The following is a 15,545-nucleotide window of genomic DNA, read 5'->3' as shown; positions in this document are numbered from 1 at the left end:
CAAAGGGCATCTAAAAGTGGAGAGATCCCTCCAGTTTCCTCCTTGCCACCATGATGTTGACACAGAGAGGGAGATCAGCTAGAGCAGAGCCAGAAAAAGCAGCTGCAGAAGGAGCCCAGACAGGGATGAGTCGTTTGCATGGTTTTGGCTGGGTTTGCTCCATACTCTGCTAAATAGCTCTTTGCTTTTCCTTCCTCCTTCCTCAGTCTTTTCTCTTCACCTCCATTCCACTTCTCATCTACCATGCATAGTAGCCTTTCATTCCTATTTCCTGTGTAGCTCATTCAAATTGAAAAATAACCTCTGGCACAACTGCAACAGTCACACTGGTCACACTATGCACTTAACTTGTGCTTTGTATCTGTTTCCCTCAACTTGTGTCCCTTCTGTGTTAGCTGCAAGCATTTTGTGACAAGGTCTATCTACTGTTTTGCCTTAGTTCTGTGCCCAAGATAGCAAAGCCCATTTCTTTCTTGCATCTAGCATTGTATAACATTCATGGTCAATAAATACTATTGAGCCATTTCAAAGGTCCTTTTTGCTGCAATACTATGGCAGTTTAAAAGTCCACAGTAGGAAGTCAGCACATTGTGATGTGAGTGTTGCCCCATACCTCCTTCTCTGTAGAGTGCACCTTTCATGATAGTGACAGGTCTTGCTGACACATGGTAGTGTTTTGGACTGTGGGTTTTAGTTGCAAGTGACTGCAAAGTCTGTGGGTTTGCATTTTCTATCAACAGAAGAAAGAAATGGACCACATTTTTTCACTGCAAAAGCAGTGTCTCCCTACCCCAAGGTTTCAAAGCTGGTCAGACCCTTGATTGGAGGAAAAGCATTCCAGTTGTGTTGATTCTACAAATGTTTCTTTCTAACTTGCATAATTGTCATGGACAGCAAGGCTGAAATAATTTGTTCTTTACTTCCTTTTATTCCTTCTTTCTGCTTCTATATCCTTAACAAACCAAATACAGAAACAGGATTTTAAAATAGCATGGTGACATTTATCATTGACTTTTATCACATGTTTCAATGAGTGGTATGCATTATACCTATGGGAGTTTAGTGTATGGGTTTTCTTGGGTTACGGAATACTGGGAACTTTGGAGATTGCTCAGGTCAGCCAGGAACTAAATCAACGTGATCTTCTGGTTTTCCCTTCTTACAGAACAACATGTATAATTTTGCTTTATTTAGTCCATGCTCTCATTTTATTAGATTACAGAGAAGCATAAATGGTGTCTGTTTACATTCCTTACTGATTCAACTTGAAATTATGACCAAGTATGGCTTGAGTAGTCTATAAAAAGATATGGTAGTTTCTGGCTCTCAGACGTATAAAGGTGTTCCTGGAAGCTCAAAACCCAGAGTGCAAATCAGTTAGCCTTCTCGATGATTTTGAAACCTCAAATCCTTTGAAATAGTTGGCAACTTGCCTGTTGCATATTTACAGTTACACAACTCTTCCTCTCTGTGACTTTTAAAAGTTCCTCCTTCCTTTTTTCTTTAAGTCCCTTGGCAGCATCAAAACAGCTTCTCTCTCTCTTCCCCCCCCTCCCCACCCCAGCCCTCCCCCCTGTAGCTCTCTCTCCATGGTATGGCATATTGTTCTGTGGAAATGGGTTGTTTTGAGTTCACACTTTGTTTTCCTGCTGTTTTTCTGGGAAGCTGGATGTGGCACAAAAGATATGGGAACAGCTTGTAGGAAATGGGTTTGTTTGGGGAAACAATAAAAGAGAAACAGCCCGCATACCTCTCCTGTATGTTTGAAGGCATAGTGTACAGTATATAAAGACATTTCGGGGGTCATTTTTCAATACAGTCCAAAGAAATGTAAATAAAAACATTTTCTTTTAGCATATCTTAAGCTTTGCGTCCACACAGATTCATTTCATATACTAATGCTTATTAGACACTTATTAGCAAGGTATGGGGAAAAGCATCTAAATGGTTTCTGTTGCTGTAGTAAATGCATGTCTCAGGGTTCTGGACTTGAGATTGTCTTCATTTGCATTGACTTTCACAGTTCCCTTTTCATCAGTGACCGCAGGTGGTCCTTTTTGTCCTGGAGCTAATGTTGGTGTCATTGAAAAGTATAGACCTGTGGAGCATGGTTTTAGTAAGAGTAGTAATGTTGCTAATCACTTGTTCAGAAGAGATACTGCTACAGGGGAAAACTGCAGAATTTTTCTTGTCGTCACATCAAAGATATCACCACATGCATTTTCCTTTTCTTCTTCACATGTACATTTAAAAATGGGCCACAACCTGTTTCTTCTGCATGTGAGATTCAGCAGAAAACATGGTCGCAGAGCCACAAGTTGCACGATAAAGGTTGAATTTGTAAGGTATTTCTCCTAAAAAAGGGAAAATGAATGGAAGAAGTTGAAAATTTTTTGAAGTAACTGTTTTTATTTTGTGATTTTGCATTGGTGATTTTGTTTAGAAAGACATTGCTTAAATAAAGTAATAAGAACTCAGTTTAAACCTAGAACTACAGGTGTAATTGGGATTAAATGCTTTTTTTGCTGTCCCAAAACAAATTTTTTTGTGTATGTGAGGGTTTTTTGTGGTTGTTTTGTTTTGTTTGGGGACAAAGAAAGAACATTCACTCCAACCTTTGTTTGTCATAGGTATGAAACATTTTTCTTCTGATCCATTGGTTTGGCTACCTCTCTAACTGCAATATATCAAAAAACATACCAGTCTCTTTGACTGATCTCATAGTTAATGTTTGAGCTAAAACAACAATATCCTTACTTTGTAGTGGTTCAGCAGAGCAGGTTAAATGTGCTTAAACATAAGCACATGCTTAACTTTATTGCTATTTTACTAAGCACTCTCCCTGTTAATCTTTGCACACACAGAAATTACTTAATACTATGACATTCAACCCTATTAATTTCATTAGTCATGTTTTGTGGCAGATGACTAAAATAACATGTGCTGAAGTATGAATCAAGATATTCATTATAAACAATTATAGGAAAGTATGCTAGGCTATACACTGTAAAGGTTATCGTGACAGGAAGTCATATTTTACATACACAGTAGGCATACTTGGGAAGTTCATTCTGAATTTAGAAAGATTACCCGTCTGAGCAATATTCCATATGCTTGTAAAACAGGGAATATCATGAGAAGCATATATACTATATATGTATATATTCAATGTATACATGGAAGATCCAGAATAAAAGGTGGCTGAAGAAAAGGAAGGGAGAATAATGTAAACAAAAGACTTTCTGCAACAATGTTGTGGAAAAATGGAGAGCATTCTTAATGTAGTGAATCTTTAAAAAGCAGTAGCAATTTGCATTTTAAGTCCAGTTATCTAATGCAGAAAAGTCAGTAAGAAATATCAAGACAAATGCTTTTGGGAGTAAATAAAAACATCAGTACAAATAAAGATGGCTTAAGAAGTGTTTGCAAAAGCTATCAAGCAAGGAAATTAATTAATGTTGGATGTGATAAGTGTTCTCTAAATAGGAAGGTGAGAGTTTTAAATGTGTATGAAGGTGAACATAGGAGAACATCTGAGACTTGGTCAGCCTGATGCAGCAGGCAAGAGGATCTCCAGGGGGTCACTGCGGAGGAAGCTGAGCTGCAGGAAAGCAGCTCTGCAGATGCCCGAGAATGGTTTCCCCTCCCTCTCCCTAGGCTGGTTGCAACTCCTGGTTGCTGATTTGAGAGGACCAGCCAGATTTAACAGGTCCCAGTGGACACTGTTTTGTTTTCCCATAATTTCTTTGGGGTAGCTAATATTACATTTGGAGCTAAGATCACCTGTAACTGTGGTCTTGCCAACCAGAAAGTGACACACTCATCACACCCGCATGCACACACATGTGCGCACGTGCACAAACACCACACACAGACACTACAGGGAAGTGATGGGTCACCTAGAAGTTCAGTTCTTGGCCATCATCCAAGTGTTATTTCCCTAATGCTGTTAGGCATTCATAAAAACCAAAGGTTCATTGGAAAGGAAACTAATTTGGATGCTCTTTTCAGTTTTATCCCTAATATTTAATTCTTTCATCAACGCAATGGCTGTAAAGGTCTCTGCATTCCTTCCTATACATTTCTCATCACTTTGCTGATGAGTTTGTCTTTGGTACTTAGTATGCCGTAGAGAATAGTATTTTAATGCCTGAATTATTTTTACTTTAAAATTTGTTCAGAGATTGAGGATGGGATTATCTAAAAATGTGTGTGTGTACATATACTTATGTGTATATTTATATAATGGGCATATATAATTATATATACAAAAATATATGTGGTCAGTCAACCTACCACAGTTAACAAATATTAAACTTAGTTAAAAAGTAATGTATAATCTTGTAGTTTTGGCTAAATGGTGGGAAAAAGAGCTGCAAATGTTACCCTTCTGTGATAACACTAGACAAATCTTTTGAATAATGCAGAAAAAAATCATGTGGTATATTTATGTTAAGAATTTTCTCAATAAAGTTTCCAAAACAAGAGTACCAGGGCAGTTACCATGTTCAAGTAAAGCCTTTAGTTCTAGACAGAGAATTAACTCCAATAAACATGCAGTAATTCTTGAAGACGTACTATTCAAGCTGCTGGGGTTACCCGTGATGCCAAAGATTTTAAGAGAAAGCATGAAAAGGATAGGATTGCATGCCTAGTATGGAGTTGGTCATTCTAGGTGTTTTGGTCATTTTAGCTGTTTTTGTCCCAAGACTCTTTCCCAATATCATTTTGATCTATTATCGAAAGTTCATAGCAGGTGTGGCATGCAGCCTCAGTTCACTTCCGATTAGGCTGCAGGCCACTTTACAAACCTGCCACCTGTTTTGCCAAACAAATCTTTGCTTGAAAGATTGCTAAAAAAACCCTCAGATATTTATATTTTTTAACAAAGTAGAAGTTGGCTGCTTCTTTAGATTGATGACATCCTATACTAGAAAAGCAAGGTAGAAGCAACAAGCTAGCCCTAGGCTGACAGAAATGAAAAGGAGTTTTATATGCAAATTTTCCCAGTTTTCTAGGCATTTTGAAGCCCTAGAAGTTAGCAGCCAAGCATGAAGAAGGAAAAAGCTTCAAGCTTTCAAAGTTCATAATTGACAATACTATCAAGATGAAAAGGAAGAAAAGTCTATTGTATTGACTGAAAAAAATAGTCATTCAAACTTCAGTGTTACAGCTCTTTATATGGATGGAAGTGCTAAAATAAGCATACAAAGCTACAGTTTCTTTAAGAATGTGTACACAATATACAATCTGCAGGATACAATTGTATTGTTTTTAGCACTGGTGAATTAAGGTTGACATAATTATTCAGGAATACGTATTCTGAGGCCAACTGATCATTGTGCTGCTCTGGCCCCACAGCCATCTAACCCTGTTCATTCAGCTGCTGGTGCAGTAGATAAAACTTGATGTTGCCTCAGCCTTTAAGTAGTTTACCAGCACTCTGCTCATGCAGAAGGAAAAATGGAACCAGACACATCACTGTATAGCTCTAGATTTTCTGCTTTATTCCCTAGACTTTTTGATACTTACGAATTTTGAGATCCTCTTTCATTCAGAAACCTGGTGCTGTTCTTTGGTCGTTGTGCATGGGCAGAGCTGCTTCCAAGCATAACCCTCTTGAAGTCACTCGAGCATTGAACATGCGCTGAAGCAGATGCAGGATGGAGCCTTTCATCATGCATTTGAACAAGCCCACTGTGTTGCTTTGATGGTGTCCAGGTCATGTGACATGCATGAAAGAGTTTCCTATTTCCATTTATTAACTCTTGGTTTGGGGTTAAACTATTCATTTGCATTTTACTGTCAGATAAAGACTGCAGATAAAATAATTGATAGTGAAATGGCAGCTCTTTAAATCAGATGTTCATGGACACTTCCTGATCGCTGGAAGTTAGTGGTTTATCAGCTCTACTTGGTGTGATAATTTTAGTGTGTGAGATGCAGGGCAGTCTCAAATATGACGCAGAGCTTGGCATGAGGGAGATATGTTTTTTAAGCCAAGATCCATTTTTAGTCATTCTTACCTAAGTTTCCCCATCTGCATTAGTGGAACGGTCATTTTTTCTTATTTTATGAAGCACTTGGAGACCTGGAGTTGAATGCCTCATGCTACAAGTATTACCCTATGATGAAAGGAGGTGACAAAAATAGCTTGGGCAAAAATAGGGTTTGCTGACATTTCAGGAATGACAGTCTATATATTAGAAATTATGAAAAAGCACCACATTCTGCATTTGAATTTATAATGTTTCAGAATTTGTTCATTAAGACACAAAATGTTAAACCTTTGGGCTTAGCCATGAGGCCTCTGTTCACATTACTAGTCCTAGTGAAGTCAGGAGAATGACTTGCACAAAGAGGGCTGCAGGATCATTTCTTAAACATCTGCTATTGTTTTCCAGAAATTAATCTAGCCTGCAATTTCATAACATCATTTTGATGGATGCTTGATTATTCCTTTTTTCAAGTGGGGCTTGTGGCAGTGGCTCTCCTTTGCTTCCAAACATCCTTTGTATTTTTCTCAGCAAGAGGTGAAGATATCAGATAAGTGGCAGCACCGGGCCTATGTTTGGATTAACATGGACTAGCCAAGTGCTCTTTGCAAATAGGTGGAGGATGTTAGTTGAGCTGGCAATAAGATTCTCATGGGTGGAGGTGAGGACAACATCTGTCTTTCCTATCTTGTACTTGCCAAGGCTTTTTGTTGTTCCTGAACTCTCTCATGAATATAATATGTGGATTTTTGTCTGATCTAATGAATCCAAGACTCAGAGATTTAGAAGGAAAACATATTCCAGATGTGTGCTGCAATTCCTGACTCAGGTGACTGCATTTTAAGTAGTAACCTTTTCCAGTATGTTCCACACACCATATTGAATATCTTGCAAAACCGCTTCTTTTGCGAATGGTCAGAAGAGACATGTAAGAGCATCATGATGAATAAGCTATAGCAAGGCTAAAGCATCAGTCATTCATCTTTTGTTTCGCCAATTATTGCTGGATGCAATGAATCCAAGGCTCAAAGACTTGGCTTTAAACTGGAACTGCAAATTTGGGCTAGAAACTCTTTAAGCAGTTCAACCACAGCTTGCTTTATTGTGCAGTGGTGCCTGTTGCAGACGTGAGCGGAGCGGAGTTTCAGTCTGGAAGACTGCCTGCTGCTCTGCAATGTTCTGGTGTCCAGCCTCACGTGTGCTCTCTGTTCCAGCATGGAAATGACATTCCTGGCCTGTTTGAAATTAGGCTTTCACTCCAGATAAACAGCTTCCTAGACCATCAGAAGATGCAGTCTGAGGAAGAATAAAAATAAGAATAGTTTGGTAAAGTCTGGAACAGCTGTACCAAGGTGCATACTGTGTGCTCTCTTGCACACTTTCACCTGTTCTTTCTTTCAGTTACAATTGTATGTAATTGGATTGCATCCTATTTCAATAACAAATGCTATCGATTATACAAGCAATACTGAGTGCAAAAAACCATGGAAACACTTAATAAAGCTAATTTCATGGCCTTAATCAGAACAATCTTCCCTCAGAAAATGCAGGTCCTTTCCAAATGTAACTGTTTATTAGAATGTTTTAACATCTGCAAAACACACGCCAGTGCGTTACCGTTCATCCTTTTAATAAATGTTGAGGTGAAGGTTTTTGTACAACAGCTTTTTGTCTAAGTTAAAATGAAAATAAGTCCCAGTATGTCAGAATTCTTCATAGAATGGAGAATTAATTTTTCTGACCAACTGTAGACATCCGACAAGTGATAAGAAACAGCCTATGTCTGAATGGATGGTGACTGTGTGGAGGTCTAAGCTTATGTTTACATATGTATTATCATGAAATCAGATTAGAGAAGAAGTAAAAGTTGTTTACATTAATGAGGAGAAATATCATAAAACTGGTGTTAAGCAATAGATTATATAAATGCAGTGACATATGGCAAAGCTAATTAAAAGTTCTCGATTGCAGTGTTCTTGCAAGGCACTCATAGTCAAGGGTAACAGGTCCATTTTGGAGTGTGGGAGTGCTGACTCCACAAGCAGCAAATGCATTTTACTGTCTGCAGCATCTCTCAATGTACACCAAGGCTGTTGCTGTATTTGTGTCTCCTCATGCATCCTCCTCTTTATGTGTAGTTCTTGCCCAGTGTCCTACTGGTTTATGGCCAATGTCTTTCATCATTCTGGTGTGCTATTGCCTGCTAGGATTTTCACAGTGCTGGCCAGTAAGTTCTTGACTTTCAAAGTTCTTGAAACATTTTTTGAGCAACAAATCACTTGACAGATTTTGGATAGCCAGTGGGGATAAAAAAGATCTACTAAACCTTTTCTGTTACAGGGATTAAGCAATAAACCATGGAAATATTTGAAGACATGAAAAAAACAGCTGAATTTTTTGAGATACACATATATACACACTCACACACACACATACAGTGAGTGTACGACCTGGAGACATGATTCAATTCTATTGCTCTATGAATGAATGGAAATGGTATCATGCCTAAAATGGAAGTTGGGTTGATGACATGGAGGGACAGTGCACAAAATTTATTTCACACACAAGCCGGCATGTTTCTTAATCAGAATTAACTTGAGAAAAAGCATCAACTGGTTAGAATGGCCTCCAAAGTCTTTTGAAATCCTGTTGCAGTATTTTTTCCCCAATAACCCTCAGCACAAGCAAATTATGCTAGACAACTGCATAACTTATTGTCTTCTTTAACCATTCCTTAAGTTTGATCAAGCTTTAGGAAAAAAAGTCTTTGTTTTAAGTTTCTGACATTGCTTATAAAGGACAGGTCAGCTTGCGTATACTTCTCATGATGGGAACTACTTCAGTCACATTTCCTGTAACTTCATGTTTCTAGGCCAAGTAATCTTGCATTTGATTAAGTAAACACCTTTGTCCTAATGACTTTATGCCTACTTTAAAGGCGTTGCTGTAGCTATTGTTCTACAAATTTGTCAGTCTGTTATTCTTTTTTTTATTATTAGTCAAGTATAAGTCAAAACCAAATAGAGAAGACAGTTTGTTCTTTTATTGTTAGTATGGAAAGTCCAAGTGAGAAGCCAGGATTTGCATAGTACAAGAGATTAAAAGAGAAAAATTCTTAATGAAGGAACAGCTTTTTATGTTTTGATGGTGATGTCATGAAAGGAAGTATGTGGAGAAAGGAAGATGAAATAAAGAAAATCCGTGTCCAATATTGACACGGCTCTACTTCACAGATTTGCATGAAAGACCTTTCCCACCTGCAGTATGTGTTGCTTGCTTTATTTTACATTACCCCAGACACTAGTTACTAGAAATGAAAGGCTTCATTTCTGAGATGTCATGAGAATATATCCTGTGAAATCCAGGAGGGTGACCCATCCATTACTAAAATTGTTATCGTAAAGGTACAAAACTTGGCAAGATTGAAAGGAGCCTTAAAATGCATCTATTATATAATATTTGTTAATGTTTGCCTTGCTTTATCCCACTTACTGCTTGATGTTACCAAACTGCTCCAGAAACAGCATTAATATGGATGAGAAAAAAGGATTAACATGTAAGTGAGTACTGAAAAGTATTTACTAGAAATAGAACTGTCATCTTTATGTAAAAAACCCTTGCCAAACATTTTCAATACTAATAGTTTTGTCTGTGTTTATATGTGGCCAGACCATGCAGCTATTCTTCACAATGGTGAATGCTGACAGTTTTTATATTACATTTGGTCCAGGAGCTTGCATTTAGAATTATAGCAGAAAGCACAATTTTAAGTCCCAGCATTTAAAAAAGAAATACCCATACTGGTTTCTGTCAGCTGTTCAGTACAGTAGTTTGTTAGAGCCTTCCTTTCACAGCTTACGTAGGGTTAAGGCTTGAAGTCTTTAATTAGTTAAAGAGAAATCAATGAAAGACACAATGAGATGATGCATAAGGAGCAGCTGAAGGACATTTTCTATCTTTTTTTGGGGATATCAAATTATGTCAATTATCAGACATTCTTGTATAGCTAAGAAATGCTTCATATTTCTTAATGCTATTCCTATGCTTTCCCACAGTATGAGTTTCACATGAGGTTATATCAGGTTGTATGAGCTCTGATTCTTCAGCATCACTGTGTTTTGCAAGGTCAGTGGATTCAGAAAAGCCTGGGCCAGAAATCCTCACCTTTTAAGATCACTGAGAGGAAGAAAGGCAGCAGTTGCCGACTCTGGACACACAACTCCCACCCGTGTGTTGTAGAAAACTTTTCCATGTACATGAGGATATGAAAGGACCACAGATATCACCTGTAGCGGTTGCAGGCAAATTGACATCAATGGTCCTGGCTTCATTTGAAGGAGAGGACAGTCCTAGCTGACAGGAGGAGTAGCAGAACAGATGCTAAACATAGTTTACATGTTTCCCACACTGAAATCTCAATCTCACTTACGTGTGAGAAGAGAGAAAAGATGGTTAAAGAGGAAGTAAGGCTAATTCTAGTTTAGACTATGTTCTCTAGTTATGCTGACTCCTCAAAATTATGCAAAAGCTTAGATGGCCAGTTCAGCTTTTGTAATGTGCTCAAGGGAGGGGTGATACATGTCCTGCTGTCCTTCAAGACAGGCCAGCAAATATCAGTGAGGACTCAGAGTAAAATGTCAGAGATACTCACTATCTTAGAGTGCACATTAATACATCTTCCAGATAAGGATCGACCCAACAGTGTGCAAAGTTGGCAGAAACTCAGTTATTCCTACAGAGCCTTTTACAGACCTGTCAGTGTTCACTAACAGATAACTAGTGGTATGGAGTACAGATGAGTGTTTGCTATTAAATCAGAACAAAACTCTAGCTAGCAAACTGAGCTTTTTTTGTCCATGAATAAATAGGCATTTTTTCCTGAAATCTGAGTCTGTCTCTTGGGTTCATTTATGTTTGCCTGGTTTTTGCCATAGTCTTTTAGATACTCACACAACCCTTATTAATTTGACTTACATTTCCAGCATTTGCTGTCCTCCTCAGGAAGTTAAAATGTGTGTAGTCTCCCTCTTTGTGCAGTATAATAGACATCCACAGCACAAGCAATATTTACTGTCATTAGTAATGCCAATAAATAGAAAAACTGGGGTGTGTTTTGTTTACATTTATACTTACCCTAAGTATTCATAAATTAACTTAACATTAAATGGAGTCAAGTTTAATAGGAACCAGAATAAATTTGCTTTGTTTCACTTACGTGTGGGAGGATGAAAACTATATCCATTATATAGTGTTTGTTGCCTGTTTTGCAAAGGACTATTAGTAAGTGGTTTACAGAGTAAAATAATATTCTGCCTGTTGTATTTGTTATCATGTATCTGCTTTCTCCTGTATAATTCACACTTTCATGTATTTACTGCAGCTAGCTCTTCCAAAATTAACATTTCATAACATGTTTTTTGGCTCATGTATTAGCTGTACAATAGGGCAGAAAAGAGGGAACCGTGCAGTAAATAGTCTCAGCCGTGGGATGCGTTGTGATCGCCTGGCCAGGCTGTGTGTGTATATATATGTTTTCTTATTTTCATGAAAAACTCTCATAGACTGCTGAGAAAGTACTTTTTATTTTCCTTCCAGTGTAACATTTTCTTTAGTTCTTGTGATATGATTCCTACTACTTTACTATCCAAGCACATCAAGCCTCCCTGCTGTCTCTCAGTTCAGTGTAGCCAGGGAGCAATCTTTGGGGAGCAAGGGACTAGCAGCCATCTCCCCCCACACCTCCTTGAAAAGCCAAGAGCCGTCTGCAGGCTTTCCCAGAAATGGCTCATCAGAAAATCTTCAGACCACCACCAGCAGCAGTTTTTAGCAGACTAGAGACTCCCAGGAGTCTGAGAATCATGGCAAAAAGGAGAGGTGTTATTCTGGCATCCCTTCTGTCTCACAGAAGCACATTCACACTCCCAGAGACCCAAGAGACAGCAGTTCGGTAGCTGGGCGCAGGTTGATGGAAGAGCATGCAAAGCAGGGATGCTAACTGCAGGGCTACTATTAATGGTGATAGCTTGGTGGTGACCTTTGCACTCAAACAACATCTGAAAAGCAGTAATGAAATGGTGCAGATCACTATTTGAATTTTGAGTCTTGGTCTGTGGTGGGAAGTGTCAGTGTTAGTGATTCAATCAGTCATGAGTCTCGTGGCATTTGGAGGGCTGCTTGAGGTCCCATTCCCCAAGTCCAGAGATTAAGGGGTGATCTCAGTTTTCATGAGAAGTAATAAGAAGAAAATGATGTTCCAGCCCTTGCGGTTGCAGAGAAAACTATTAATATTAGCAGAGTGCACCCTGAGGGCTCACAAACCAGGCAAATAAAAAGAATGATAAATGTATACCCCCCTAAAATGAACAAAAACAACTGCTGATTTTTAGGGCAGCATGCGACTGCCGGAGCTTGTGCAAAGTCCCCTTCCAGCAGCCAAGCAAGGTAGGAGCCTGCAGGCAGCCACCCAGCTTCCTGGAGCTGGAGGACTCCCATCGCTCTGTCTCTTCTCTCTCTCCCCTTCCCACCAAGTCCTTCTCTGCTGACAGGGACATGCGGCTTTATTGTCCTCCCGTTGGCCGTCAGCAGCAGGGCTGGCAGCAGCACGGGCCCACACACACTGCCTCGTGAGGGTGCGGTTGCGCATGGAGCACCCTGCCCTGAATCTGGCTCAGGCTCCCGCCCCGCACCCCCATCCTTGGCCCCCGCACCTCCATCCATCGCCAGCTGGCCGACTCTATGGCTGCTGTCATCGGGTGTGGCTGCACGCCAAGCCTCCTCTGCCGGCCCGGTGCTGGGGCTTGCTCCCCGGCTGCCAGCAGCAGCCACATGGCCGGGTGGGAGGTGCTGGACTGCACCCCTGCTCAGTTTCGTCTCAGGGCAGAGCCATAGTGCCAGGGTGGGAGGAGGGAGTTGCGCTTTGCGTTACTGTCCATTTTACACCCTTATGCCCCATGTTCACCCTAAGTAGCCCCTGGAGAGGAGGGCTTTCCCTGGAAGGCTGCTTTTGGAGGGGTGGCCCCCCAAGCCTGTGCGGTGCTGGGGGTCAGAAGGAGGGTGGGAGCCCAGACCGGCTCCCGTGGCCGGGGAGCCTCAGCTCAGGCAGGATGGGTCCCTTTGGCAGCATCAGCCCTTCCCGCAGCTTCCTGATGGGCCCGATGGGCACACTGCCTGCCCGAGCCGGGCCCGGGCACCACCTTGCTCCCATGACTTGTCTCAAGATGACATGGGGAAGGAATTGGTGCCAACACAAATGCTGCATGGTGGTGGGGAGAGAGGGTGGTCTTCACTCTCTGACGTATGTCCGGTCTCCAGGCTGGCAGCCACCCCGCCACCGAGGGGCCTGGTGAGCCCTGCCGCCCTCGAGGGCCATAACCGCAGTGCAGGCATGGTGAAGGAAGGTGGCCGGGGAAGGCTTTCCCACAGAGCCAGAGCAGGGTGCCCAGCCAGGCAGCCTGCCAGCCCACCAGGAAAGGTTGCCACGAGAGAGAGAGAGGCTGGTGGGCATGGCATCCTCTCGGGGCTGGTGGCGGGCACCTCTGCTGAAACTGATGGCAGATGCTGGCACAAAGAGCAGGGTCCCTGGATTGGAGGTTGCGCCCAAATGTCTCAGCTCTCTGTCCAGAAGGGACTTGGCCTGGCTCCCAGAGGAAGGAAGAGGAGCTCCCAGTGAGTCAGCAAGGCCTGGCTTTTGGTCAGTCCTTGTAGGGACAGTTAAAGCAGTGATGGCAGCTTGCTTATGCCCCTGACATATCTGGCCCTCTGCATCCCTACCTGAGACACCAGAGGCCTGAGCTTCGCTGCCTGTCCTGTCCTCTCCTCCCTCCCAGCCTCTGGACACTATTCCTAAGTGTTTGGTAGCGTGTGTTTGTGCATCTTCTCAGCCACTAGTGGGAAGGGTCTCCTCAGGGGAGAGGTTGTCCTCCAGCCATATGCTGACAGCGTGTCTGGCACCGTGAGTGCTCACCTCCACCGACAGCAGTGGTGTGCCTAAAAAGTAATGAGCATTTAAGCAAGTGACCAGCTGTTCATCTTCTCGTGAGATGGACAAGCCCTTTCTTCCTTGGGGGATATTGTAATATCTGCTCTGAAACATGGCTGTGCTGACTTCTCTTCTCTGGTTTGCAGGAAGCATTATCAGTGGTGAGTGAAGACCAGTCCTTGTTCGAGTGTGCCTACGGATCGCCCCACCTTGCAAAGACAGAGATGACGGCCTCCTCCTCCAGTGAATATGGGCAGACGTCAAAAATGAGTCCGCGTGTTCCCCAGCAAGACTGGTTATCGCAGCCCCCAGCCAGAGTCACCATCAAGATGGAGTGTAACCCAAACCAGGTTAATGGGTCAAGGTAATAAGGCCTGTGTTACCATGGCTCAAGTACACTTTTTCTTGTGATGGGTATAGCTCAGTTGTGTAAATCTGTGAATCTAGCACCATTTTAGATGCCCCAAGATATCTCACCTGGCCACCAGCTGCTGTCCCAGAAGTTTACAGGTCTCCCATACGTTGTGGGTCACACCTGCCAGCCCTGTTCGGGTGTTACGGAGGATCTCAAGTGGTGCTACAGGCACAGTCTTTTCATAAGTTTGTGTAATACTTTTCTGTGTTTCCTCTGACTGTGAATAATTTTGGATGTGAACTTTCATTGCATGCTAGGTGAAAGAGCATACATTAAAGTTAGCAAAATGTGAGTTTGCTGTAGTCTGGGGCAGCACTATTGATCCATCTAAGGGTGTGGTGTGTGTGATCTAACACTAAATTGAAGTTGTCAAAATACAGTAATTTGGGCAGTTGCCTTTGCTCTAAATATAACCAGAGAAGCATAGGAAGTAATTTCTTTAATGACAAAGGGAGTCAACTATTGATCTTTACTTTTATATTTACTGTAAACATAGTGCCAAAAAGCATAACTGTGGAGTTGGATTTAAGAATAGTTCACACTGAAGAAACAGCGTATGTACGGAGGCAAGCAGGGGAGTGGAAAGGAACAGGAAAAGAAATTACTCAGCTCAACGGGCAGTAGCCACAGCATGTCAGTGCATTAATTGTTGTCTTGGGACATTTTTTATGAATGCCGCTATGAAGGAGAATTGTATTGATTAAGCTGAAAGAGTGATGAAGTGGATTTGTGGATATAGAGTGGTAGCTCTCCCAAGCATAGGAGCACTCAGTGGGATTTCTTCCATCTGAAAAAGCACAATGAAGATTTTTTTTTTCAAGGAAACTATCAAACAAGTGCTTTCCTGTTTAAAATGCCTGACTGTCAAAACAGTTTTCTTTGGTGTTGCTGAAGGGCAGAGGTCCAGAGAGCTGGTTGCTCACAATTGTTGGTGATGTACCAGTGAAGACTGTGCTTCACATCTCGCTGTCACAAACACCTGCTTACTAATCTCATCTCCCAGCATCAGTTGTTTAGAAAAACCTCAGCCATGGGCATTGTGGTTACTGTTCACACTTGCTGTGCTAATGTGATGAGCACCACGAACAGGGCAAAGTGGTTTGACAGCTTATCACACCTACACTTTTCACTGGTAAGGAAGGAAATTGTGCTGAAG

At 41.4% G+C, this 15,545-nt stretch overlaps 1 protein-coding gene across 4 annotated transcripts in view; it reads left to right on the top strand.

The window, feature by feature from the left end:
* ERG (ETS transcription factor ERG) overlaps window positions 1-15,545 on the top strand; it is a 108,429-nt gene that overhangs the window by 59,942 nt on the left and 32,942 nt on the right. For all 4 annotated transcript variants that reach the window (XM_074858351.1, XM_074858349.1, XM_074858350.1 and 1 more), the window contains exon 2: window positions 14,121-14,338. In XM_074858351.1, the coding sequence (XP_074714452.1) occupies window positions 14,121-14,338 (218 nt within the window). The remainder of the gene's footprint in view (window positions 1-14,120; window positions 14,339-15,545) is intronic.

The sequence above is a fragment of the Strix uralensis genome, chromosome 2 (genome assembly GCF_047716275.1).
Source record: "Strix uralensis isolate ZFMK-TIS-50842 chromosome 2, bStrUra1, whole genome shotgun sequence".
Classification (NCBI taxonomy): domain Eukaryota; kingdom Metazoa; phylum Chordata; class Aves; order Strigiformes; family Strigidae; genus Strix; species Strix uralensis.
This window is presented reverse-complemented; position numbering and strand designations above follow the sequence as displayed.